Source organism: Branchiostoma floridae, chromosome 4 (assembly GCF_000003815.2).
Source record: "Branchiostoma floridae strain S238N-H82 chromosome 4, Bfl_VNyyK, whole genome shotgun sequence".
Lineage (NCBI taxonomy): Eukaryota > Metazoa > Chordata > Leptocardii > Amphioxiformes > Branchiostomatidae > Branchiostoma > Branchiostoma floridae.
In genome coordinates this window covers 799,003-825,809 of record NC_049982.1, presented here as the reverse complement: position 1 = coordinate 825,809, position 26,807 = coordinate 799,003, and the positions used below count along the sequence as shown (strand labels likewise).

At 43.4% G+C, this 26,807-nt stretch overlaps 2 protein-coding genes across 2 annotated transcripts; both read right to left on the bottom strand.

Annotated features, from left to right (window-relative positions):
• Positions 1-1,279: 1,279 nt before the first annotated feature.
• LOC118412915 (ankyrin repeat and sterile alpha motif domain-containing protein 1B-like) lies at positions 1,280-17,688 on the bottom strand. Its single transcript, XM_035815972.1, has 10 exons — positions 17,467-17,688; positions 7,471-7,551; positions 5,810-5,966; positions 5,271-5,345; positions 4,666-4,887; positions 4,085-4,160; positions 3,832-3,927; positions 3,056-3,100; positions 1,500-1,759; positions 1,280-1,306 (listed from the first exon to the last, which is right to left on the bottom strand). The coding sequence occupies exons 1-10, from the start codon at positions 17,580-17,582 to the stop codon at positions 1,280-1,282; spliced, it is 1,155 nt and encodes a 384-aa protein (XP_035671865.1). The 5' UTR covers positions 17,583-17,688.
• Positions 17,689-20,971: 3,283 nt separating this feature from the next.
• Positions 20,972-26,377, bottom strand: LOC118412914 (probable serine/threonine-protein kinase kinX). Its single transcript, XM_035815971.1, has 7 exons — positions 26,335-26,377; positions 25,537-25,833; positions 24,840-24,986; positions 23,597-23,774; positions 22,719-22,920; positions 21,999-22,221; positions 20,972-21,222 (listed from the first exon to the last, which is right to left on the bottom strand). Exons 1-7 carry the CDS (start codon positions 26,375-26,377, stop codon positions 21,074-21,076), a joined length of 1,239 nt encoding a protein of 412 aa, XP_035671864.1. The 3' UTR covers positions 20,972-21,073.
• Between the last annotated feature and the right edge of the window lie 430 nt (positions 26,378-26,807).

Sequence of the window (26,807 nt, the reverse complement as noted above, 5' to 3'; positions counted from 1 at the left end):
CTATTACATGTACTACCACCAAGTCTTGTACTACCTCATGTGGATGGTGTTCTCAGCAGTGTTGGCAGACGGCGGAGGGTGATCTGGCGTTGGAGGCTGGCTGTAACCCGTGGGGCTCAGCGGAGTGGACGTTCCGGCCTCCGAGATCGGCGATTGGTCGAACTTGAAGACGAGGCTGCGCCGCGGCTGCCCGGACGTAGCCTCCGACAGAAGCTCGTAGGCGCTACCCGAAGAGCTCTGGCTGTGGCGATCCTCGGCCTGATGGAGAGGACAAAGAGAAAGTGATGTTGAAACTAGAGAGGACAATAGTTTATCCTCCAAGTTCTCGTCAGTAGAAGAAGAAAAAAAATCTACCACTGACTACAGCTTAAAAGATGATGATGATAGCTTAAAAGATGCGGCAGCTGAAGGATTGAGGATGACTACTTTTATTTTTTGGTACTTTTAGTAATTATGCTACAGCAGCTGTACCTTGTCTTCCCTGCCCGTGTAGGTTTCTATTGCTGGTTCATGGTACAAGTCAGGGGATGACAGCGTACACTGTGGCTTAAAACGTTTAAAAGGCGAGCTGTAGAGCAGCCACATTGCTATTTAAAGGAGAAACTATTTGGAGATCAACATTAGAAAGATGTGCCTGTACCTTGTCTTCCCTGCCCCTGTAGGCTTCTATTGGTGGTTCATCATACAAGTTCTCTTTTACTACTACACCAGTAGCAAAACAAACAAACAAACAAACAAAGATGTGCCTTTACCTTGTCTTCCCTGCCCCTGAAGGCTTCTATTGGTGGTTCGTCATACAAGTTCTCTTCGTCAGAAGATGACAGCTTGAGCCCATTTAAGAACACGCTACACTCAAAAAAGGTAGGAGTCCTTCCGATAGAGGATCAAATAAATCTCTGCAGATATGCAGCTTGTACTGTTTAGTACAAAGCTGGTGTTTAAGTTGGTTTACTCCAAGGTATGCAAAACAAACAAAGAAACAAAGCAAGATATGCCTTTACCTTGTCTTCCCTGCCCCTGTAAGCTTCTAGCGGTGGTTCGTCGTACAAGTTCTCTTCGTCAGAAGATGACAGCTTGAGCCCATTAAAGAACACACTGCGTGCACTTATCAAAAAAGGTAGGGGTCCTTCCGATAGAGGATCAAATAAATCTCTCCAGATATGCAGCTTGTACTGTTCAGTACAAACCTGGTGTTTAAGGCGGTTTACTCCAAGGTATGCAAAACAAACAAACAAACAAAGATGTGCCTTTACCTTGTCTTCCCTGCCCCTGTAAGCTTCTAGCGGTGGTTCATCGTACAAGTTCTCTTCATCAGAAGATGACAGCTTGAGCCCATTTAAGAACACGCTACACTCAAAAAAGGTAGGAGTCCTTCCGATAGAGGATCAAATAAATCTCTGCAGATATGCAGCTTGTACTGTTTAGTACAAACCTGGTGTCTAAGGCGGTTTACTCCAAGGTGTGCAAAAAAAAAAAAAAAAAAAAAGATATGCCTTTACCTTGTCTTCCCTGCCCCTGTAGGCTTCTAGCGGTGGTTCGTCATACAAGTTCTCTTCGTCCGAAGATGACAGTGTACGCTGTCGCGGCGCGGGAATATCGTGGTCTTCCTCGTCGTCGTCTCCAGGATTGTGGTAGGGGCTGGGCAGGGGCTGCGGCACGTTGTCGTACGGACTCTGCACGTGTTCCGGCGAGCTGTCGGTTACGGGCTCGCGGGCGGAGTCGAGGCTTCCGATTGGTAGGCACAGCTTGTTCATGTGATCTAGGGGAGACATATCAGGTTACAGCTGCTGTAAAATGAGAAAATGTAGGATGCCCAAAAAAATCAAAAACTGTTGTAGGATGCCAAAAAAAAAATCGAAAAATGTCGTAGGAAGTCAAAGTCAGTCATAAATAAAGAAAGAACCTATTGTTCAGTGTACCATAGTACATGTATGTCACATGTGCGTTCAGACATGTGTTCAACCTTCCTGACCACTTAGATTTCAAAATGTACTCTCAAACTTTTTTTTTCGCACGCTTGCAACAGTTTTGACGTTTCCAAAAAATGTCATCGATGAAGAAGGCCTAAGGGAGCATCAAAAAGTGGTCATGTTGGATTTTGTATTCATTTCTTGAAAAGATCAAACAAAAGTAGTTACACGTAACTGGAAGAAGTAAAAGATAATGGACAAGTTGCTGATTTGAAGAAAGTAATAACTTATTGAAAGTGGGGCAACCTGAAATGTTGCTGGCCCAACCTGGCTTTTGAGTCAGGTTGCTGCCTGGGCAACCTGGCTGAAAAAAGTATCTGAGTGTTCTCGCCAGGCCTTTTCAGCATAGGGTGCCCATATGCTGTGATTTGAATCCCCTATGCTGTGATTTGGGCCATTATTCTGTGTTTCAACCAACAAAGGGGAGTTTTCTGTAGTTTTGTAACAGAGCTACATTTCCCTATATTTGGCCCTCAAAATGCAGGAAATAGTGTTTCTGTAGGTTTAAGATTAAAACATTTTCAGGAGAAGAATTCCCCCAGACCCCTTACAATGCTCACACCTGAGTCACATACGAGGGGCGTTCAATAAGTAATGCCACTGACCCACTTCCAGTTGTCTGACCTAGATGAAATTTTGCATGTGTAATGATTGATATCTCTATGGGTTATGTTGCAAAAAACAGCTCTGAACTAATTGTGGTTTCTGATTTACAGGTGTTTGAACTGAGTCAGGCCTGAAATGGAGCCAGTTGAGTGTCGCACAGTGATCCGGCGCAAGGATGCATACCAAAGGAGACTTTTGATGAAAAGAAAGAAACTTATGGTGATGATGCCCCATCATATGACCTTGTAAAACGCTTATGATGGGGTATCATTACCGTAAGTTTCTTTCATTTTATCAAAAGTCTCCTTTGGTGTGAGTTCTTGCGGGTATTACTTATTGAACGCCCCTCGTACCACATGGCTTTGCTGCACTAAGATGCCCCTGTGCTGTGAACAAATCCTGGTGAGAACACTGAGTATTTTGAGCTGCTAACTGCATGCACAGGCTTTAGACTGTAGAATGGGAGAGAGCAGACTTACGCAGGCCAGGTTTGGACGGTGGGTCGTTATTGTTAGATGGGACTTCTGTGCAGCAGAGTAGAGATGAGGAGAGACAAAGATAGAGTGATGAGAGACACAGACGTAAGTTTGCAGCTTTCTTCTTCTTTATTCATGCTTAACCTCATTAGGCTGAGGGCTGCAAGCACGGTACGTAAGACGTACACAAGACTGTAAGTTTTTGATCCACTCATACCGCACCATCGCACGTATGGGGGTTCTTTAACGTGCATGGGGTATGGCTCTCCCCATACACAGGACCTCCATTTAACGTCCTATCCGAGGAGCGACTCATTTTTCACTTGAGTAAAGTGAGGAAAGTCGTGTAAAGTGCCTTTCCCAAGGGCACAAGACCGGCAACACGGCAGGCGGATTCGAACCGGTGACCTCTTGGTCACGGGCCGAATACACTACCACTGTGCTACGCGGCCCCACGCTTTTTCTAGTAGCTAAAAGCAGGATGAGAACATGTTACATAAAAATTATGGAAACAGATGAAAAGTTACAAGAAATGGTGACTGTATGCTTTGTGCAGAGGCTTTGAAGAGAGTTGGAAGACAAAGGAAATCACCATATGTGGAGTACACTAGGTATCAAAAAACTATGACTGATAACTATCACAGTTTTTCCTTAAAAAGTAACAAACGAATACTTTTACAACTCAATTTGTGGGTCTACTGCTACACTGTATTTCTCATTAATGACTCAACGGGAAAATTCTGACCACTTTCTTCAAGAAAAGCCCAGAGGTACGGTACCTTTGATCAGTTTGGTGATCTCGGAGGCTTTGGGGATCCCAGCGAGCAGCTCCAGAACCGTCTGTCCCGACTTGTCCTGGATCAGTGGATCCACGCCTGTGGGAATACGTCCGTAAATAAAAGTCATAGTTAATCTCCATGCAGAACAGAAGAAAGGGAGGTGGTATGATACAACTGGTAAAGGGTATGGAAAGAATACCCCTTGAGTTGGTAATGTACATGTATGACCATAAATGACTATAATGGCACCTACCACAGTCCAGTAGCAGCCTGACGATGTCCACCTTCCCACACAGAGCAGCCTCGTGCAGGGCAGAACCATTCTCAGTCTGTGAAAACAACAGTTTGTTTGTATAATATTTATGCATTAAACATCAGGACTTAGTGTTACTCATGAGTGTGGGTTGCAGAAAAAAGGGCCAAAATTTCCCTTGATCATCGTGATCATTATGATCATATATCCATTGACATTGTTTTACAACTGTATAATGGTTAGAATGTAAAAAAAAAATGTAGGACCAAGCAATTCTCAGTCTGTGTTGTGGTAAATTGTTATAAGTACTTTGCACCTAGAAGATACATGGTTTGAACACCATGGCTTAGAGTAACGTATGAGAGAGGGTTGCAGGAAAAAAAGGGCCCAAATTTACCTTGACCATACACAATGTATATCATTTTGTATGTCCATTAACAATGTTCTATGGTTAGCATAGTAATAATGCTACATTTTGTATATCATTACAGTGTTTGGATTTCCCGGTAATCTTTTTATTTACTGCTGTTACTTCCTGATTTGATGTCTGTATGACGAACGTGTATTGAAACAAAATTTACCGTCTTGTTGACATCGATGCCAGCCTCCAGCAACACCTGCACCACGGGTTTGTGGCCGTTTCGCGAGGCCAGGTGCAGGGGGGTGGACTGGCCCCCCGGTCGGTCCAGCAGAGTAGGGTGCTTCCTCAGAAGCAGCTCTACGGTGTCCAGGCGGCCGTACAGACACGCCAGGTCCAGCGGCGCCTCCTCACGCTTGTTTCTCATGGTGGGGTCAGCATGGTGCTGTGGGAAAAGAAAGAAAAGGTGATCTCGATCCAGTTTTAGCTCACTGAAGATAGCAGTCTTCCACTGGTCATGACAGGGAGGACAGACGCTACATGTATGTACAATATTTACAGAGGTGCCTCTTCCCGCTTGAAAGTGGGGCAACCTGAAATGTTGATGGTGCAACCTGGCTTTTGACTCAGTTGCCACTTAGACAACCTGGCTGAAAAAAGTATTTCGGGCACTGTATACCTACGATTATAGTCACCACCACATCAGAACTGCAGGCAACTGAAGTAGTGGTACAATGTACAATCTAGGATAGAGTGTCAAGAAGGACATCGGAGTGTAGGACAATAAATGAAACAACAACAAAGAAACATAGAAACAAGCGTCCGTACCTCCAGCAGCACCTTTACGACGGCAGTGTGTCCGTACTGGGCAGCAAAGTGCAGAGGCGTCTCACTGTCCTTGTTCTGCATAAACAACAGTTTAATACATAGTACTTTTATTGGCTATTACAGCGTTCAGGGTTTAACAAGTTTTCTAACATTTACTTGTCCTATAAGGCAAGTACATATAACATTTATTTGCCCAACGAATTTTTCACATGCTTGAAATTTATAACATTTCTCTATGTGCTTTTACATCCAGTGATGTAATTCTTTTACTATGGGCTCTATTTTTATTTTTCTGTATTGACCAATGCTTGATGGCATGACTGTGAGATGTATATCAAAGTGATAAGTATATCAAAATGTGACACTCGCGGAAAAATCTTACTTGCCCTGCAATTGAGGTAGGACATGCACTTGCCCGATTGGCACTTTCACTTGCCCTGGTAAATCCCATCCATTTTACCAGTGTTGGTTAAGTTTAGTTTCTCTATAATATTAATAATCATTTACCAAGCTGAACTTTCATGCTATTAGTCTCTTACCCTTTCATTGACCTTAGCGTGTGAAGGGCCGTGCAGTATCAGGGACCTCACTATGTCTGCATTACCGGTCCAGGCTGCTAGGTGGAGCGGGTAACTGCCCTTGCTATCGGCCAGGTTAGCAGAGGCACCATAGTTCAGCAGCAAGGCCACCACTTCCCTGTGAATAGAGACAGCATTCATACATGTAGTACATTAGGCAACAGCAAGTAAATTTTATGGATGACATCAGCGCGCTCATTAATTTTTGCCTGATTTCAGAAAAAATAACCAAGAATATTGTGTAGTAGCCTAATCACACTTGTAGAAGTGACACTAGGGAGTTAGCCATGACTATAGTTGCAGAAGTGAAACTTGTTTGATAGTTGCAAAAGTGCCACCTATATGGAAGCCATGAATGTAGTCGCCAGCTTGGCAAGTGATACCAGTGTACCACACTAGTATCACTTTTATTACACTAGTTCACTTCTTTAATACAGGAATGGATGCCTTGTTAGTTGTGATGCCACGTTTTGTCACTTCAAATCTTGTTACAATGTTTATGGTGTCTATTTTGAAAATTTAGCCATCTTGTTTTTTTTAACCCATCTTGTTTTTTTTTCACGCTATTTCATCCTTTTTGCACTCTGCATAGGATGTCATCCATAGAATTTCCTTGCTGTGGCCTTACTTAGGCCTAAGACAAAAATGCTGAATGTCCGGTTAGCTAACTGACCCCTAGCAAAAAACTGCCTGTGCTAGCCCTATTTTTTTTATTTTGTCGACTGCTAGCACTGGCAAGGGACATCTGACATCTTAGTTGGATAGTTACAAAAATGTTGCAGAATCGTTTTCTAGCAAATTCACTGGCAAATAGGCCATTCTACTATATCTACCAACCCTAATTACTTCAGGGCTATAATCTCAAACACAACATTTTTTCCCCGGGCCTTAGTGCCTGCCTCTTGACCAAGGCATGCATCAAGGCATCAATTGGACGCACTGTTTTAAAAATAATAAGAAATTGGACGCACTAGACGCAATGAAGAGGCCCTTGGGGAGCAATTCCTCTGACAAGAATGAAATTCTGACTGACCAGGGATGCCACTGACAGTAATTTTGCCCCTCAGGATACCTCAGAATGCACCATTTTAACTTAAAATTCTCTCAAACCCCGAACCATGGAAGGTCGATACCCCCTGCCCCCCCTATAATACTCGTGCCTGTAGCGTTTGCCGCATGGTGAATCTCACTCACTAAGAGATTTGGACTCCCTATACTAAAACCCTAGCTAGTACAGGCCTGATACAACATGTCAGTCACCTGCAGGCTTTAGCTAGGATTTTAAAATAGGGAGTCCAAACTTATCGGTGAGTCGCGGTAAGTGACTATTGTAGGGGGGTCCGGGGGGCATCCAAATTCCATGGTCCAGAGTTTTTCATGATTTTAAGTTGAAACAGTGCATTCTTAGGTATCCCAAGAGGTAAAAATACTGTTACAGATGTCACAGTATAAGACTGTGACCACAGATGACCTGGTTGCATCCTTGGTCAATCAGAATTTTATGCTTATTAGAGGATTTTCTCCCCAGTATAGGGCGTCCAGGGGCATCAAATTTCTTGTTATTCTAAGAAAAGTGCGTCCAGATGACGCGTTGACGCATGCCTGGCTAAAAGCCTGGTCACCTGTGTCCGTTGAGTGCAGCATGATGCAGGGGGGTGTATCCGGTGTTATCCTGGCAGTTGGGACTGGTGCCTCGCCGCAAACTGGACAAACAACAAATAAACCAGATGTTAAACAGCTAGCATTAAACAGCTAGGAAGGTCCAGACACACACACACACATATATGTATAATGTAACATTTATCCGGTGTTATCCTGGCAGTTGGGACTGGTGCCTCGCCGCAAACTGTATCTGTATCTGTATCTATATAGCCGGTATAACCGCCCTTCGGCGTAACACACCAGCAACTGTTCACGGACATAATATATATACTGTAACATAAGAAGTCAGTTAATTGCACAACGGATAATCGCACACTTCTGTTAATTGCACGAAATCTCAAAATCCTGTGGTGGTGCAGTCCACCTTAATAACTTCGCTTTGTTGCACCATTCGGATAATTGAACAAAATGCACTGGCAAATGGGGTGTGCAATTAAGCGGCTTCTAAATTGCAGTATAATGTTATATATCAAGTGGCAACCTGGAGAGTTCTAACGGAGAGGAGCAAGGGGCCAGACGTTCCTGGCCTAAGCATTAGGCATATGATATATCATATAACATTTATCCAGCATTATCCTGGCAGTTAGGACTGGCTCACCACAAACTGGACAAACAACAAATAAAACCAAACGATAGACAGTCCAGTCACACTTGATGTAACACTTTTTTTTTAATGGTTCTCCTGTTGATTCGACAGATGAGCAGGCAGACAAGCATTTAGTAATACCTGTTTTGCCTGACCTGCACATGACTTTTTATGGTGATGGAGGTGTGTACAATTCCTTCTCCACCCTCTCGTCTACTGGAGCACTAGGTCTCACAGGGACACAACTGTATGACACGTGTGAGACGGCTTCAGCAGATGCAGCTTTGTCATTCGGAGTGATGTAACACTAGGTCACCTTTATTCGCAGGGTAACCTATATCCGTTGTTAGTACATAATTTAGGGATGTCAGTTAATGGAAGGTGGTTTCAAATTGCATTTTTTTCGATATAATGAAGTTTGAGACCACCGTCCGTCGACTTGATATCCCAAAATACCCTGGTGTTAAATACAATGGATAAAGGTTACCCCGCAAATAAAGGTGAACTAGCGTTACATGTATATAACAATTTGTCATGTGCACTCAAGGTACTAGTGACCAATATAATGGTGAATGTACCAACTACAAAGTACAATATATTATGACGTACCTATAAATAGTAACATATTCTATTTCCGAAAATGAAAAACATAATCCACAACAAATTTTTACCATTAAATTATTAATATAATGTAGCCGTTTAACAGCTTTCCATTGTTGTAAATTCACCTAAGTCAAGTGCCTTTTTAAGGCCCTTAAAGCATTGGTATATTACTTATCGTTGCAGCAGTAAAACTTTTCATTCACGAAGAACAAACTTGTAAAAACTGAGCTCTTGATAATTTTCAAGAAACTAAAATTATACAATACTAGTGGAAGCACTTGTTTGTTTTTCTCAATATGAAAACTTACTATTCTTTATAATATTCTTACTTCTAAAGGCAGTTAGCCCTTACATGTAAACTTAACCTCAGACTTTTTGCATTTTTATATTCTAATTTTTTCCCTGTTGCTAGTACTACATAAGTTCAGTTCAGTTCATGCTCGTATGTACGAGGTGCCACGAAAAAGTAACTATACTATATAGTACCAAACTAAATTGGTAATGCCGTAGGTGCAAATGTGCAGTCCAGTATTCCAGTAATGAATCTCCAGCCCTCCAATAAAACACTGTACAGCAGTAGTGCTTGTCTGCTTTTCTCAAACTGGAAACTAACAGTTACTATCCTTACTTTAAAGCTTAACTATTAGCCCTTTACTTTACCCACTGCAAGTCTTTTTCAAGTTTTTGAATTAATTTTTTATTTCTATTTTTTGCCCTGTTGCTCCATTTTTTTCTGAAAAAAAAATAATGCAATGAAAATTCAATTCTGAATCAATGAAAAGCAGCCTGCAGGTCGATTTGAGCTTCTCATGAATAAAAATCAAGGTTCAAACAGGAGTTCAGTTCAGTTCACCGTATCGTATGTATACGGTGCCACGAACAATAACTAGTACTAGTAGTACCAAACTAAATTGGTGTGGCCGTAGGTGCAAATGTGCAGCCCAGTATTCCAGTAATGAATATCCAGCCCTCCAATACCTCTAAAAGCAGTTCACTGTCATGTACACCGACGGGCTGCCATCAAACCATCACTAATCTTCGCACACAACAATTCCCCAAATGTATCGGTACAATTTTTCACACGCCAAGTGGAGGCGGCTTCACGAGTTCCTAAGGCCCAGGGAAAAAAATGTTGTGTTTCCTGTTTCAGTCTGAAAAAAACTTAGGGTCCGTAGGTAGGGATTATCTTTTCTTTAGCCAAAACTCTAGTCACTGTCGGTGATAAAATACATTTAAGTTTTAACAAAGTTTAACAAAGTAAAACTGAAATGCATGAGGATACCTATATTTTCAATGTCAAACTTCAATTTTGTGTATGATGGTCACAAATCTGTGGATATATTTATTCTTCATTAAATAGGACAGGCAGTTACTGTACATGTACTGTATTTTACTTGATGTCTTGAATAGGAAGCTGGCTAAATAAAAATTCTAACTGAAAACTATGTGACTCCACTGCCCACCCCCCAAACAAGCAAGGATCAGCAGGTGTTTCTAGGGTAGGTTGGGAAACACGAAGCACAACGTTTTTTCCCCAGGCCCAATTTGATGGGGTTAAGGAGAACCTGTACTACGCTGTAGCATCACTTCACAGTACTGTCCAACAGTCCAAGCAGAGGTTTGGCTCCAACTGTTTAGTCCAGTTACGACACACACGACGCCACAGCTTTTTTCTTCATGCATCGGTTCATGCTTTGCTCTGTCATGCCAGACAGGACTTTGTGGAAAGCGTGGTGTCACCTCTCTACAGAGGATGAACTGAACTGAAACTGAACTTGACCGGTAGACATGAAGAAAACGGTACAAGCCCTGCAAACATTACAGCTGGGTTCACACCTGGATTCTTTCACAGTGTAGAAAGCATCTTAGCATGGTAAAGTCACATGGCAAACAGCGCACACGTGAGCATTACATTTACATAGTACAGTAGGAGCTAGTATATTGCACAACGGATAATTGCACAGGTCTGTTAATTGCAGATTGATGTGCAAAGGTTAGGTGTGACGGATCGTTCAGTGTAATACTAATATAACCAGCTGCTGTGGCACCGTGTGCCTGCGAAGCTGGCGTGTTACGCCAAAGGGCAGTTATACCGGCTATATGGATACAGATACAGAAGCTGGTGTGTTACGCCAAAGGGCGGTTATACCGGCTATATGGATACAGATACAGAAGCTGGTGTGTTACGCCAAAGGGCGGTTATACCGGCTATATGGATACAGATACAGATGCACGGAATCCCAAAGTTCCATAGAGATGCAGTCTAGCTGAATAACTTCACTAAACAGAGGCGGCGGCAGCAAATTTCGTTTGGGGGGGCGAACTTTTACTGACAAAATTATGCCGCACATGTAGTGCCGAAGGCACTACTTGTCGCGCCGGAGGCGCGACCATCCTAGGGCGGTCCGGGGGCATGCTCCCCCGGGAAAATTTGAAATCTTGACCCTCTAAAACGCCATTTCCTGCGTTTTGACTGCCAAATTTTGCTGCGAGACTAAGCTAACTTTGATGGCAATTCTGTTAGAAAGACACATGGTTTTAGCGAGGGCGATGCCCCCCAAATATATTCACGATTTCGAGTGCGGAAGGTGCAAGCTGTCGCAAGGTTGGTCTGGGGAAATTTTAAAATCTGCACCCTCTGAAACCCCATTTTCTGTATTTTGAGGGACAAATTTTGCTGACGGACTATGCTAAATTTAATGCAATTTTTGTCAAAGAAAGATGTTTAAGGGGCGATGACCCACGCCTCAACCATTTCACCATGTCGTTGTGAGCGCCGGAGGCACACTTAGTCATCCGCGGCTAGGGAGGTCCGGAGAAAACTTGTTTTGAAATCTTGACCGCCTGAAACGTCATTTCCAGCATTTGAGGGCCACATTCTGCTTGTAAACTAAGCTAAGTACGAAAGTTAAATTTCTATTAGTTTAAAAGATTTCTGAGAGCGACGCTCCCGCAACATATTGTCCTGCGCCGACATGGCCGAAGACGCGAGCCGTCACAAGGGAACTCTGGCGAAATTTTTAAATCGGGACTCTCTGAAACGTCATTTCTTGCGTTTTCAGGCGTAAATTTTGACGTTAGACTAGTTTGATTGAATGAAATTTCCATTATCAAAAAAAAAAAAAAGGTTTCAGCTTGATTTTTTGGGGGGGCGACGCCCCCCCAACATATTTTTCGGGGGGGCAGCCGCCCCCCCTGCCCCCCCGGTGCCGCCGCCACTGCTAAATGTTGCACCATCCGGATAATTGCACTAAATGTGCTGGCAAATGGGGAGTGCAATTCACAAATCACAGCATAGGGGATACAAACCACAGCGTAGGGGCCCCCTACGCTCGACTTTACTATACCAATATGCACACACTGTGTTCTTTCAACGTTTTCCATGCATTACAAATTGATTAGGTTTACACATTATTAAATCCATTTATGTGTTCAGCAAATTTTTCTCCATTCTTTTATCTTGTTAACAAGACTTAATGTTCTAACCATACACGCTACAGAGTTTGATGTATCTACAATGTAGTAAGAAAATTGAATATAAGAAAAACAGTTTTGGTGTGGCTTCGTCTAATCACATTGGGATCGGCTGGTAATCTGATAACTTGTGACCAGTAGATTGATCTGCCAGTCAGTTATTGCTTTTATATTACAGGCTCTGTCTATCAACACTGACTACCTGCAGGGCTTGAAATACCACCAGCATATGCAGGTTAGTGCAGTTGAAATTGAACTTGAAGCTGTGCAGGTATTTCTGGTACATGGTGTCTACCTGCACCAAATCTGCACTGGTCCATGTACTGGGGCTTTATACATAAATGTCCTATGACGTAGGTGTATGTAGATTGTAATTTCCTGCATTGACTTTTACCACCTATTAAGTATAAGATTAAAAAAGCGATAGTTCCTGAACAATTTCAGTGCGATCCATAATTCCTAAATTCAGTGTGGTGCAGGTAAAATTTGTCTGGTGCAGGTAATTTTTAATGTTACCTGCTGTGCAGGTATGCAGAAGATAGTATTTCAAGCCCTGCTGCCTGTACATGTACATAATACAGCAGACTGAGGGTTTACAGTACCCCATAAGATATATAGTGGAATGATCATCAGCTACTAGTAGGAACACAAGGCTTGAAATTCATTTTTGGGAGTACAGTCAAGCCTGTATTAGTGGCCACTTGTGCACAGCGACCTCCTGGCCATTGCGGTCACTTTTAGTTGGTCCCTTTTCCCATTGACCTGAGCATTAAGAAATAGACTAAAGCGACCACCTGTCAATGCAAACGCGTCCACGGCCACATGACTTCCGGGCCCGTAGATATAGAAAAAAGTTGCCTATTGCGACCAGACGGCGGCCGTATGTCACCCTGTGCCGAGTTTACAATTGTAGTTTGGGATATTTGGAGTTCCTGACAGGGCCATTTTGGTGGTAGGAGAAGGTACACGTACCTTGAACGTTAGAGCACAAGCCTTTGTTGGTGAATTTACCAACATGGTACATGTCAATATCAATCATTTTCGGTATATTTGACTTAAGCCATTTTGAGGCAATCGAGACAATATCACTTGGTGAGAAAGATTAGTGGGTACTGAAATTTATTTATCTAATCATGTTTCTCTACAGTGGCCACCTGTCTATAGTGGCAACATTCTCCAATCTCTTGAGTGGCCAGCCGGGCCACTATAGACAGGTTTGACCCAACCAAAAAAAAATTGGGTGCACAAAAAAAAAGGGAAAGGCACTTTGCACCAATTCTTTCACACTCAATTCAGGCATACATATCTTACATCTTTCTAATGAACCTACAGGAAATGCACCAAGGTCGCTCATTCTTTGTTGAGCACATTGACCCTACATCATGTCAAAATTTTTTTTCAACACAACACCAATAGAAAGGAATAATTCATGAATATGACCTTAAAGTAAGCTTAGGGCTGCTTTATACTGGCCACCCTTTAACCGGCGTGTGACGTTTTAAACCGCCATGTGCCGGTATAAAGAACGCGCCGATATAAAGAGCAAACAAGAGTTACATGACGGTATAGTCACGGTATACCATTTCCAACATAAAGTGGTCCTTAGGTCACACCAATTTAATCTCTTGGTTTTCTGATTTTTTCAGAAAAAAATTGGGGCGTTCTGTCGAAAAAAAAAAAAAATTGCAAAAAGTCTGTGCCGAACTTATATAACACAAAAAACAAGTTAAGAAGTCAAGTTTTCAGCTTTTCATGGCATGATTTATCCAATAAATCTCTTCCTTTGATTTTATACCGCTGTTCTGATCATGTGACTGCAAATAAGCGCTCTGATTGGTTTATCAGCAGTATGTGGCCCTGGAATGGGGTTTTCTAAAGGTCTGAAATAGCAAAACCTATGTATATTATTTTTCTTGGGACTAAAAAATCCGAGAACCAACAAATTAAATTGGTGTGGCCTTAGCTCAACATGCACACAGGGAGGTGATGACAGACCAGGGCTCTAGCCAGCGTCCGTTTTTCCGTCAATGGACGGAACTTTGCTGCGTGTGACGGAAAATTTTAAAACCAATCCGTCAACTTTGACGGACAAAAATCTGATAAAAGCTCCTTGGTGGAAGCTACAGGCTGCTACAGGCGTCCACGGCCGTAGAAGCCACACACTGTTGGTTTTGCTATTGTCATGATTGTTGACGATGTGTTTCGGTGCCCTTTCGCATACGATAATCTCATTAAAACCCGTTTTTCGAGGTCTCAGTTCAGTCTCTCTAACTCCTGGAATAGTGTTTTCGCGACAATATTATGGGAATTGGCTGACGGAAAAAAATGTCGAGCTGGCTAGAGCCCTGTGACAGACTGTGATTCATCTGCGACTTCCTTGTAGACTTCTGTGTTGACTGCTTACAGATACTGAACAGACACAATTCAATTGTGTTTAGTGTCAATACTGGAAACAGAATTTGTATAGATGTGAAAAGTTTGTCAACAATCTCTTCCTGTCTTGACTTAAATAACAACAAGCAGCTTAGAGGCGCGTGAAGTTGTTGTGTTGTGTTTAGATATAGTGAAAAAGGTGTGCGACATTGTGCCCGTTACCTGCTCAAACCAACAGGGAAGAGCCATTATAGTACATTGTAGGTGTGAACCAGTTGAAAACCTCCCTCAAGTCAAGGTAGCATGTGGTATGATGTTTGTTTGTATTGTATACCTGTTACTGGCGCCTGATAAACACAACAGCCTTTGGCAATTGGAATACATGTAACATACCATGTTCGTACTGAGGAGTACAAGCTGCATATCCGGGCAGATTAGACTGTTCTTCTTACAACTATACAAGTGGGAAAGAACCCTACTCTTAATAATGATAATTCTGGTGGGTTTGAGGTGTGGCTCTCCTCAAACATCTAGACCATCTGATTCTGAAGGACGTCCCTTACAGTCCCTGTAAGCTAGGTAGTCATTACCATCTGAGTGAAGTGAAGATAAGGGCACAACATCTGAGCATATCAGGGGACTCGTACCAAGGACCGAAGTATCAGAATTCTGTTATTATTTGTTATTGTGTGGGCCGACTTCTCACTCTTTGCAGCCAGGGGCTGAATTGCGAGGAGCTTACAATAGGCGGGGCTAAATCGCAAGGGTCTGGAGTGAGCTGCCATTCGGCGCCACTCAGGTGACCTCAATACGACAGTACATTGTAATTGCCCCAGGTGCGGCCAAGGTACTGTAGGTTGTGAACCGCTCACACCGCACCATCGCACATGTGGCGGGTTCTTTAATGTGCCCGGGGTATGGCTCTCCCCAGACACGGGACCTCCATTTAACGTCCTATCCGAGGGACGGCTCTTGCACAGCTCAGGATTAAGGCCTTGAACGGCTAGTTGGGCGGCCTTGGCTGACTACATAACATCAGCCAAATGAATAAATAAATAATGGCCTTGAACCTTTGGCAACCTGAAATATTTTCCCGGACTTTGGCCTCTGGTCTAATTTGCTATTTTGGGGCCGAGCAGTGTGGATTTCTATGTCAAATCTTGGGCGGTACACATTTGATCGATCTGCTTCGCTGGGGATCAGATACATGTGACTTTTAGAAAAGCATGAGCCGACAAGTGTACCCTGCTATAAATTCGGAGTCCTTAACCCTGTAAATCCCCATAGGCGAAATACTGTGTCATGCCACCTTTACAGTATCCAGACACTGAGTCACAGAGCCACCCCTGACACTCACAACCTGACCCTGACTAGCTCAGGAGGCCACATTTTCACACATATTTCACAAAGAAAGGGCTTATAAAGTGCTCACAAAGAAATCTGCCCTCCAGCAACATGCCTGAAATAGTAATACTAGTCAGCGCGATTCTCCACAATAGGAATTCCTAACACTTCCTGTTTCACTAATAATTAATTCAGCCCTACTTCTCTTTCTATCAGAAGCCCATGATTTCAGCATGACCTAATGTCTCATACCAATTTTATTCCTAAAGGTTAAGCCGTGTTGATTTGATTTTCATCTGATCATAATGATTGAATAAACCATTCATTCATTCATTCATTCATTCATTCATTCATTCATTCATTCATTATCATTCATTATATGGATGACAGCCCTTAGGAACACCTAAACTGGTGCGAGCATACGAATAAATACTCTCCAAGCAGAGGCTAGGCTCCGGCGTTTTTTAGTCGTTTTTATCAGGCTTTCTATTTTGTCATTTTTTTTCGCTGTGTCTGGCCTAACCGGCACTCTATGACATTAGTATAAATTTTCCGATATTGTTTTTGCAACCCACTGCATGTATTTACTCGTTTTGCACGAGCTGCTTTGTACGATTTAGAGTATACAGGTATTAAAAACCATTTTCTCGTTTTTTTAATACAGCCGAAAATTGCTGTGCGTGCAGATGTCATCCACACAATCAAACCAACATGGCCTTATCAAAAAGGAACTTTACTTACTACTTAGGAAGTCTCCATTCATCTAGTTTGTTTTAATGAGGTTCAATGCTGTAATCTATTGTCTTCACAACAATCCAACTTATTTAAAACCTGACTGGTTGAAGGCCTATCAGGTTTCACTACATCACCTGGCACAACTTTTGATCACAAATGGTCTCATTCCCAAGTTATTTCTTTAAAATGTGGGTGATGCAAAAAATATGTGTCTTACCTGAGTGGGTGCATAATAAACCTACAGCAAATATCGTAGATATGTACAGCAGTTTGCCATGGAGGCTCAGGGAAGTTTCGAGGCAGGGCGAAAAGTCCCTATACAAATTATAGTTTGCCTTGTATTACATTGAAGCCAAATAAACTGCCATCAACTTTAAGTTAGACATATTGAATATTCAACTTGCTTGCTTGCTTGCCTTGTTACAACTACAAGTACATGTACCAAACTTCTTTTGGGAAAAAAATCCAAAAGTGGCAAACTGTATGCAGAAGTAGTCACTAGTACAGGCTTGACTGTTGACCCTTACTTATAGGTCTCGTGGTACGGCCTCTGTGGGAAAGACGCCGATGAATTTATCACCAACGTGAGTGGATTTAGAAAATTCCTTTCATTTTCACTTGTAAGCAAACGCCAGAAACAACTCCCACCAAATCTAACTCGATATAAAACAGCCTACAAAAGTCATCTGTTTGTTGACAGATTTGATAACTTGCAGGGTGTTAATCAATTATTTCCTCATTAATCATCCCAGCATGTGTGCCGTGTCAACTACGTGTAAATCAAATTTTGGTTCCTCCGAATTCCGACACATACACAGCCCCCCTCCCCACCAACACCCACCTGGCCAAAGCCTGTAGCGAGACGGGCGATCGCTTCGCTTTCGGCGCCAATAGCTTCTCGATCACCGCGATGTTTCCGAGCCTCGCGGCCTCCAGAAGCTCTTGCTCCCGCGGCATGTTGCTGCGGCTACCGGGACAGGCGGGTTAGGACAGATGTAGGAGGAAGTTATCCAGACCCAAAAGTTTGATCTCCCAACTTCCGGCCGCCATGTTTGTTTTCTGTTCGGCAGCTCCCTCGCACCCGGCATGCACAGCGGTACCAACACGTGTGGCGGGAAATTCAAATTTTGTTCTGGTATTCTACGTCGGCGTTACGTGTTTTTGCTTGCATGTTTTTATCAGTTCGTTGATAGCTAGATTCAATATAGAAACAGACTTTCCTGGTTTCTTGTCGATTTGGGATTTTTTTCTGTAAACATCTTTACAAACAATCCCAGTTCAACTCCAGTTGACCTTTATCCCCATATTCTATATCCATTGTAATAGCATGAAGAAGAAGAACTTTATTGCGCAACAATTGTAACAGTTACAATGTATGGCAATGTGAACAACTATATACTAATACAAATAACTAACAACTAATGTAACAGTATAAACAATCTAGTGAGTATCATAAAGCATTATCTCGTTTTTGCAATGAGTTGTAAATAAATTGGCCTACGTAGGCAGATATATGAACAGGACATGATAATATCAAATGGAATACCTCTGACCTAGCATGTGGCAGTACAATTTCGGACTTACATACAATATTTTGAAATAACTTTTGACGGTCTTCTTCATAAGTCGGACAATCCATTACAAAATGAAATTCATTTTCTATGTCATTATGGCATATGCATGTGGGACATGCGATAGCTAGGTTTATTGGGTACTGTAGGCAGTTCAAACCGAATACTTTTACCCCTCAGTGAGCAAGGCTAATCTCAAAGCAGATTTACCGGTGGCATGACAGCATCAAAAAGGCCTAATAAACAGTATTCAATTAGCCACCGCATGCGTAAGACCTTTCCAGTTCTAGTCCAGCCATAGCCTGGTACAATCGGCTCCATCAGGAGTTCTCCGCTATCTTTACGGTGCTGGGAGTAATCTCCAAGCAGATCCTACGGTAGCATAAGATAGTATCAAAAGCTGCCAGAGGAGTGAAGCCGGCCTAGGAGTGTGTTTGGCTACCTACGTGGCAAATGTACACCTCTTGGCTGACTACACTCCTTGGCCAGTTTGGTACTATCTTATGCCATCGTAGGATCTGCTTGGAGATTGGCTGAGTGAAGACGGTATAGCGAGACAAGCAAACAGACAAAAACACAGAATGACGTCTGATCCTTCTGATCTAGACAAGTAATGACCTAGTACATAGTACATTGTATTTTGCTTTCAAATGAGCTTGATTTCAAAGTTTGCTTATGTTTTGTTCTGTTTTTTTCTGTACATGTGGTTGTGATGAGTTTATGTAATTAATTATTTTGAGCTGTTAATGTTTAACTTATCAGATTAGCTATTAACCTCTTGTTCGATTATTTACGTTTTGTGTAATGTGATTATTGTTATGTTTATGTTGATTGATTTGTTGCAGGGCTGCCTTAGAAATCTATTTTTTTTAACTGATTGGATTTCCCTACAAGAAATGAAATTTAAAAAAAAAACACAGACCAGAAGAGACTACGGTATGTATGCTAAGCGTTGCTTTATATATTGACAACTTTCACCAAATACAAGAAATGAAGAAATCCTAATCTGATGCTTGCTACGAGACATCATTACGTTAATAAGTAACGTTACAACTTCGTTCGCTATAATTCAACGGAGTGTGAAAACCTATTACTAGATATACCTGACATCTAACCTTCTAAACACACAAAGAGTAAAACAAAGATCTTACAGGTAATTAAATTGAAATAGCAGCATTGCTCACCAGTAGATATGCTTGAGTATATAATTATAAACATTTCGCTTCGACAGACGTAGCTTCACTACCGAGGACACAGTAACCGAATGTAAAAACAAAACAAAGCCTCGCTGACTAGACTATATGGAAGCCATCCACGTGCACATCATCAAGTTTCTTCTTAGTTCTTGGCCATATAAATTGTAACAACGTTACTAAGAAGCTGGAAAAGGAGCGAATAAATGCCGCATTGTGCGAAAAAAATCGGCAAACAGATACTGTTGTTGTATAATGCCAAATTTCATTCCAAAATCAAAGAATGAAAGAAGAAATATGAAGAATTTATTGTTTGTTCAACCATCCTGGCAACGGAGATTTCATAATAAAAGCACAACTTTTTATCGCACTGCAATTGTGGGTGCGTAGAGGATGTCATCCATATAATTAAATCATTTTGGCCTAAATTGAAAGCTTGGCTTACTAGATTTTAAGTTAACACTATGTGCACACGCTTGCTGTTCGATTCCCTTTTAAGTCCACAACGAAACCTGTTCAATTTTTTAAAGCAGGGCTCTGATAACTTGAATGTGTTGGTAACTTCATACAGTGACATTGCGTCCATCACAAAAGAACACTTATTGGCATGCAACAATAGCATAATATCAAAGTCTTTAAAGGGATCACGATATTCCAATTAATAACAAATATATATCTTACACACATCTACCCCTTGTACATAAAAAAGAAATACGCTATTTCTCTCCAAGCAGATGTAATGAAAACACCGAAAATATACAGTTTACGGAATCCGGAAGCAAGTAAAATATAACGTGCAATACACTCAGCTATCAACCAAAATTCATACAAAGGAACACATTGGAACTATTGTCTAATTGTTTGCCAATTGTAAGCTATTATTAGTAATTAAATCATAGCAAATTGCGAACAACGAATATATCGGGATGGTTAGCTGTACGAAATGCCATTCTAGTCATAGACTCAGGATTTGTCCATTCTGTCTTATAGAATACATACGAGGGGCGTGCAATAAGTAATGGTCCTGACCCACTTCCAGTTGTCTGATCTAAATAAAATTTTGTATGTGTAATAATTCATATCTCTATGGGTTATGTTGCAAAAGACAGCTCTGAACTAATTGTGGTTTCTGATTTACTGGTGTTTGAACTTAGTCAGGTGCGAAATGGACCAGGTGTGAAATGGAACCAGTTGAGTGTCGCGCAGTGATCCGGTTTTTGTATTTGAAAGGACGAACACCAAAGAAGACTTTTGATGAAATAAATGAAACTTATGCTGATGATGCCCCATCATATGACCTTGTAAAACGCTGGCATCCTGAATTCAAACGTGGCTGGAAGTCTGTGGAAACAGCTCCCAGACCTGGTCGTCCCTCTTGTGCCATTGATGAGGCATCAGTTGGAGGACCAACCTGGGGTGTCCTACAAAATCGGTGTCCAGAGCTGCATCAAACGATGGGAGAAATGCATAACTCTGGGTGATTCCTATGAAGAGAAAGACTAATAACTGTGCCAAGTTTCATTAATCTCCTTCTATGGGAAATGGGTCATGACCATTACTAATTGCACGCCCCTCGTAATATCTGCTTGAAGACATTGCAAGCTCGGTGAATGCACGTTCGGGGTAAAGGAGGGGTGTTCTTGGGTACAGCATGATTTGATGATTGCTCATTCCAAGGTACTTTCTACAGCAGCCACAGAGCCAAAGCCATGATCAGGGTGAGGACGACGGCCCCGCTCGCCACGGTAGCCCGCTGACCCCCTGCCCGGGCCCGGCTGTCCTGGACGCGTCTCCCGATGTTCCTCTCCATCTCCTCGCGATTCCTTTGCGATTCTGGGTAGGGAGATTCGGTGATGGGAGGAAGAGGAAAGAAAAAGAAAAATATCCGTCAGTACGTTGATGAAACTGATTACTAGTACTTTGGAGAAATATGCAATCACTGTATTTTTTCCTAGTCTCTACCAGACACCCATCTGGCCAAATAGAAATATAGGGCCCGTTAGGAATAAAAATCTAGTAGGAGTTAATTGGCCTAGTCCTGTTTGGAGTGTTTGCCGGCCTGGTGGATTGCTCTGGCCGACTGACTCCCCTAGCGTACTTTTGACTCTACTAATTTCTACTATTAGACCACCGATCCACTGAGTCTGGTAGAGGCTAATTTTTCCCTATTGTTCTTATGACTTGTCCGACGCAGCAGACGGTACGAATTTTAGATCACATATAGTCTAGTTACTCTAGTACAACAGGGCGATAGCACATGTCGCAGAATTCGGGAAGCAGCGGCGTTTATCTTGATTTAGACCCATGCCAGGAACTGGGAGCAGTGAAACTCCCTTTCTTATGAAATAGACAGAGGTAACCTTCGCCCATGTTTGAAAATCGTGAATCAGGTGTAAGAAACGAGAAGGAACAGAAAGAAACAATATCCTGACTCCCGGGATTCCAACCCGCACCGAATCCGGGCCGCCAGATCACAACCCCAGACGCTAGACTGTTACGCCAAAAGGCTCAAAGCCATTTGACATGGTTAAATTAAACCGTTAGGCCAAAAGCCTTATGTTCAGTTAAGCATTCCTCGAACCCCACTGCCAAGTTACCCAGGTTCTCACCTTCTGCCCTGTTCTCCAGCGCCTCTTCAAGTTCCTGCTCAGCCTCCTGGAGGTCTTCTCCTGCCTCCTCAACAATCTCCTCCTCCTCCGCTTCCTCCATGGCCATCTCCTCCTCAAACACCTCCTCATCCTCCAGAACCGCCTCCTCCTCCACAATCTCCTCCTCCTCCACTGCTTCTTCCATCTCCTCCTCAAACATGTCGCCTACGTCGTAGTCACCTTCCTAGTTAAAAGTGAAAATGAAAGTGATATCAAAAAGAGAAAGTGATATATCTGGATATAAAAGTCCCAACAAAGTTTAGGTCGTCATAATGATAATATCAATCCAGTTTAGCTCACTGAAACGCTGTTAAATCACTGGTCGTGACAGAAAACTGAAAACAGACGTTATGTTCAATTACTGCAGCATTTACAGGTTTATTGTACTGAGAAAGTTCTCCTAGCTTGTTTCGACAAGCACAATGAACGGTGGACCAACGCTTAACGTCCAGTCTTAAGGACTGCAACCCTTTCAGGTAGCATGCATGTCGGGTGAGCAACACAGTCGGAATAGAACTCACGGCTTCAGAAGCAAGGCCGCTAACCACTGGACTATGTACGCTACCGTTACATAGCCTGATTTAATCGCGCCTCTCAGGCCCGTCCTACATAGCCGCACGGGGAGGAACCTACCAGCTCCGGATAGCGGAGTTTGCGTTACACAGACTAACTGTTACGCACCTGGTCGTAGTCTGGCAAGTCGTAGTAATCCGGCACGGTCGGAGTCGGTACCGGGGTGGTATACTGGTCATTCCACAGCCAGTCTTCTGTAAAAGCGCCACCTTGCGGGTAGTCCTCTTCTAACATATCCTCCTCTCTCCTCTCCTCTTCCTCCGAGATGACGTAATCATCATCGTCTTCGGGAAAACCCTCTCCCTGGTAGCTGTGACATTTGACATTTCCTTTATTTATTCGCACATTTTAAAACCAGTTTTGCAAAGCAAAAAGCAACACCTACGGGGAGAGAAAACACCACGTGGCGATAACAGATATTAAATAACAATATACAGTAGAATCCAGCTAATTGCACAACGGTTTAACGCACACTTCTGTTAACTGCACGGAATCCCAAATTCCCAAACCGGTGCGGTCCAGCTAGATAACTTTGCATTATTGCACCAGCCGGATAATTGCACAAAATTCACTGGCAAGTAGGCCGTGCAATTAAGCGGCTTCTACTTTACTGGTGCGGTACTGCGGGGTTCGTTCACATAAGTAACATATAATGAATTATAAATATGTTATAAATAACCTTGAAAGGCTTTTAAACTTTAAGTCTAGAAACGCAATGTTAAGTGCTGCACGTCAGTGTGGTTGCAAGGAAAAGTTGGCGAAAATAACAGAACCGCGCCGCAGTGAACGAGCCCCGCTGTGCTGCACCGGTACCACAAGTCCAATGAGATACAACCCCAATTAGTAGCCTGGAGTCCAGCCTTGTTCGCTTGAGTCCGCTCCCGAAGGTCGCTACCGGTCGGTTGGAGCGGGCTAAAGCGAACCAGGCTACACTCCAGGCTAACCTTAAGCAAATGGATTTCTCGTCTGAATCATCCTTCTCGTACCTTTCCTCTAAATCTTCCCCATCCTCTTCTTCTTCTGCTTCTTCCTCATCTTCATCCATGATCTGGTCAAAGATGGGATCGTCCTCCACGTTGTCGAAGGTGCTGGCGGGGCACAGGTCGGACTGGACGTACGCCGTCGTCATGCCCATGAAGCCCACGTGGTACGCCTCGATGTTTGCTGTGGGAGTGTGAGTAAAAGTGAAATTTGAAACTGAAATCGAGAAAGCGAAAGTGAAAAATGACAAAAAAAATTATCTCGAACCAGCTAGCTGTCGCATATCTGCCTCGATGTTTGCTGTGGGAGGGTGGAAGTGAAAGTGAAAAAATTAAACTGATATCGAGAAAGTGAAAGTGAAAAATGGAAAGTAATCTCGAACCAGGATAGCATTACTTTGTTGGCCAAAAATCTAGAAAGAAGTCAGTGGGTATCTATCAGCTAAATACCGGCGGCGGCCAGTTCTGTCCCTCTAGCTAGCTGATTTTGACGGAGGTGTTCGAAGTAGAACCATTATCGAACAGGGGGCGGGGCTTTGGGATCGGTCCATTGTGACACAGGCTGGTACTCACGGGTGATGGTGCAGTCTCTCACGGCGTCCTGCAGGCAGACCAGGTGCGCGTCCAGCGCGTCGCACCAGTGATTAATAAACAAACAAACAAACAAACAGGCCGGTACTCACGAGTGATGGTGCAGTCTCTCACGGCGTCCTGTAGACAGACCAGGTGCGCGTCCAGCGCGTCACACCAGTGATTAATAAACAAACAAACAAACAGGCCGGTACTCACGAGTGATGGTGCAGTCTCTCACGGCGTCCTGTAGGCAGACTAGGTGCGCGTCCAGCGCGTCACACCAGTGATTAATAAACAAACAAACAAACAAACAAACAAACAGGCCGGTACTCACGAGTGATGGTGCAGTCTCTCACAGCGTCCTGTAGGCAGACCAGGTGCGCGTCCAGCGCGTCACACCAGTGATTAATAAACAAACAAACAAACAAACAAACAAACAGGCCGGTACTCACGAGTGATGGTGCAGTCTCTCACGGCCTCCTGCAGGCAGACCAGGTGCGCATCCAGCGCGTCACACCAGTGATTAATAAACAAACAAACAAAAAAACAAGCTGGTACTCACGAGTGATGGTGCAGTCTCCCACGGCCTCCTGCAGGCAGACCAGGTGCGCGTCCAGCGCGTCGCACCAGTGATTAATAAACAAACAAACAAACAAACAAACAGGCTGGTACTCACGAGTGATGGTGCAGTCTCTCACGGCGTCCTGAAGACAGACCAGGTGAGCGTCCAGCGCGTCGCACCAGCGGGTACCGCCGCCTACTGACGTCACGAACTGAGCCACGCACGGCCGCAGGATCTCCATCGGGCACTGCTCCTCCTCGCCTGCGGATCATAAGGTGTAGAGGATATTGTCATTTGTCATTTGGTAGCCAGCGTCAACTGGCGTGGCCTCCTTTGCAGACTTCTCGCGGGGCTGGCTTTTATTTTATGGAAGGGGGGGTTGGTTGGCGATTTTCACTGCTGGCTAAGGATTTTTTTGGGGGGGGAGGGGGTACGTTCGGGCGTGCCCCTTAGGTGCCCGTCAGGGATGTAGCTCCGGTCGGGCTCCGGCTACATCCCTGACGGGTACCGGTGCAATTGGGACCTAAGCCTGAAGTTCTCTAATGCCGGGAAAGGGAGTTTGCCTCAGAAAGGTACTTCTACGGCAATCTCCTTTTCCCGACATGAGAAAACCTTAGCCATCGCTCAAAATCGCCGACCAGCGCCCCCCCCCCCTCCCCATAAAATAAAAGCAGTCAAGCTATGAGTCTGTGAAGGAGGCTTAAAATGGCGTAAGAACTTAGCATGGCATAAAACACTGTCCATACGTGCGGTCTCAAAAAGCTATGGAATTACTATACATATCATCGAGCGAAGTGTTTTGCGCCCGTACCTTCATCATCGCCCTCGCCTCTTGCCCCACGTCTCTCCTCCATTTCCTCAAGCTCATTCTCGAGTTCTCGCTGCACCTCCTCCAGCTCTTCTACTTCCTTCTCCAGTTCCCCCTCAGTCTCCTTCAGCTGGTCAGCGGCCTCCGGGTTCTGCCTCTCCTGCTCTCTCACCTCCTCCAGTTCCCGCATGGCGTCCTGTTCCTCCTGTGCCACCTGGTCCAGCTCCTCCTCTACAACCTCCCGTTCATCCGCCACAAATTCATCATCATCTTCATCCTCAGTCTCCAGCGCGTCCATACCTATGGTAGGTATACATTCAGTTGTTATCTATCTGTTATCATGACCGTCGCTAAGAATGTAATGTTTTTGAAGCGTAAGTGAGTTTGTATGTGTTATTGACTCGAGATGGATTGATTATACTAGCCATTTGGTACGTTGGTATGTCTTCATACGACATTGAAAAGATTAAATTTGGGCCTCCCTAGCGGCTTGTTAAGACAATGCAACGGCAATTCCGGTATTGATAATCTCTTGCTTATGTTGGACATGCTATGACAAGATATTAAGGATCTTACCCAAGTACTTTCTATTTACATTTCCTGAAACTATACCTTACGATTGATCTTAAACTGTGCGAAAAAAAAGAAAGATAGAAAAGAAATCCATCTCAGTGATTTTCACCTCCTTCCCCAGCCTGCACCTCTGGCTGATGTTTGAATTGTGTATACACCGTTACCATCGAGATCATGTCAACAGTGTCAAACACACATTTAGAAAAATGCACTATAAACCGTTCTCACCTTCCCCAGCCTCCTCCTCCCGCTGCTGCTCCACTTCGTCCATCTCGTGAAGCAGTTCATCCTCCGCCTCCCTTACCTCCTCCTGTTCCCTCTCTAACTCCTCCACCTGTTATGGTGCGTTAGGCCACAGCAAGTAAATCTTATGGATGACATCGTATGCAGAGTGCAAAAATAATGAGATGGCGGAATAAACGCCGTAACAAGATTTGAACTAGTGACAAAACGTTGAATCACAACTAACAAGGCATTCATTCCTGTATTATAAGTGAACAAGTGTAGTTAAAGTGATACAAGTGTGGTACACTGGTATCTTTCTTCCTGTCTGTAAACGTGGGGAGATAAGGATGGGATTTGGTGGACTCTTTTTGTTCTTGATCGTAGAAGGTGTATTTCTAAATAAAATATGCTTCTACCCAGTTGTCTAAGAAGTCAATAGATGAATAAATGAATAAAAACAAAAAGGCCTAAGCCCT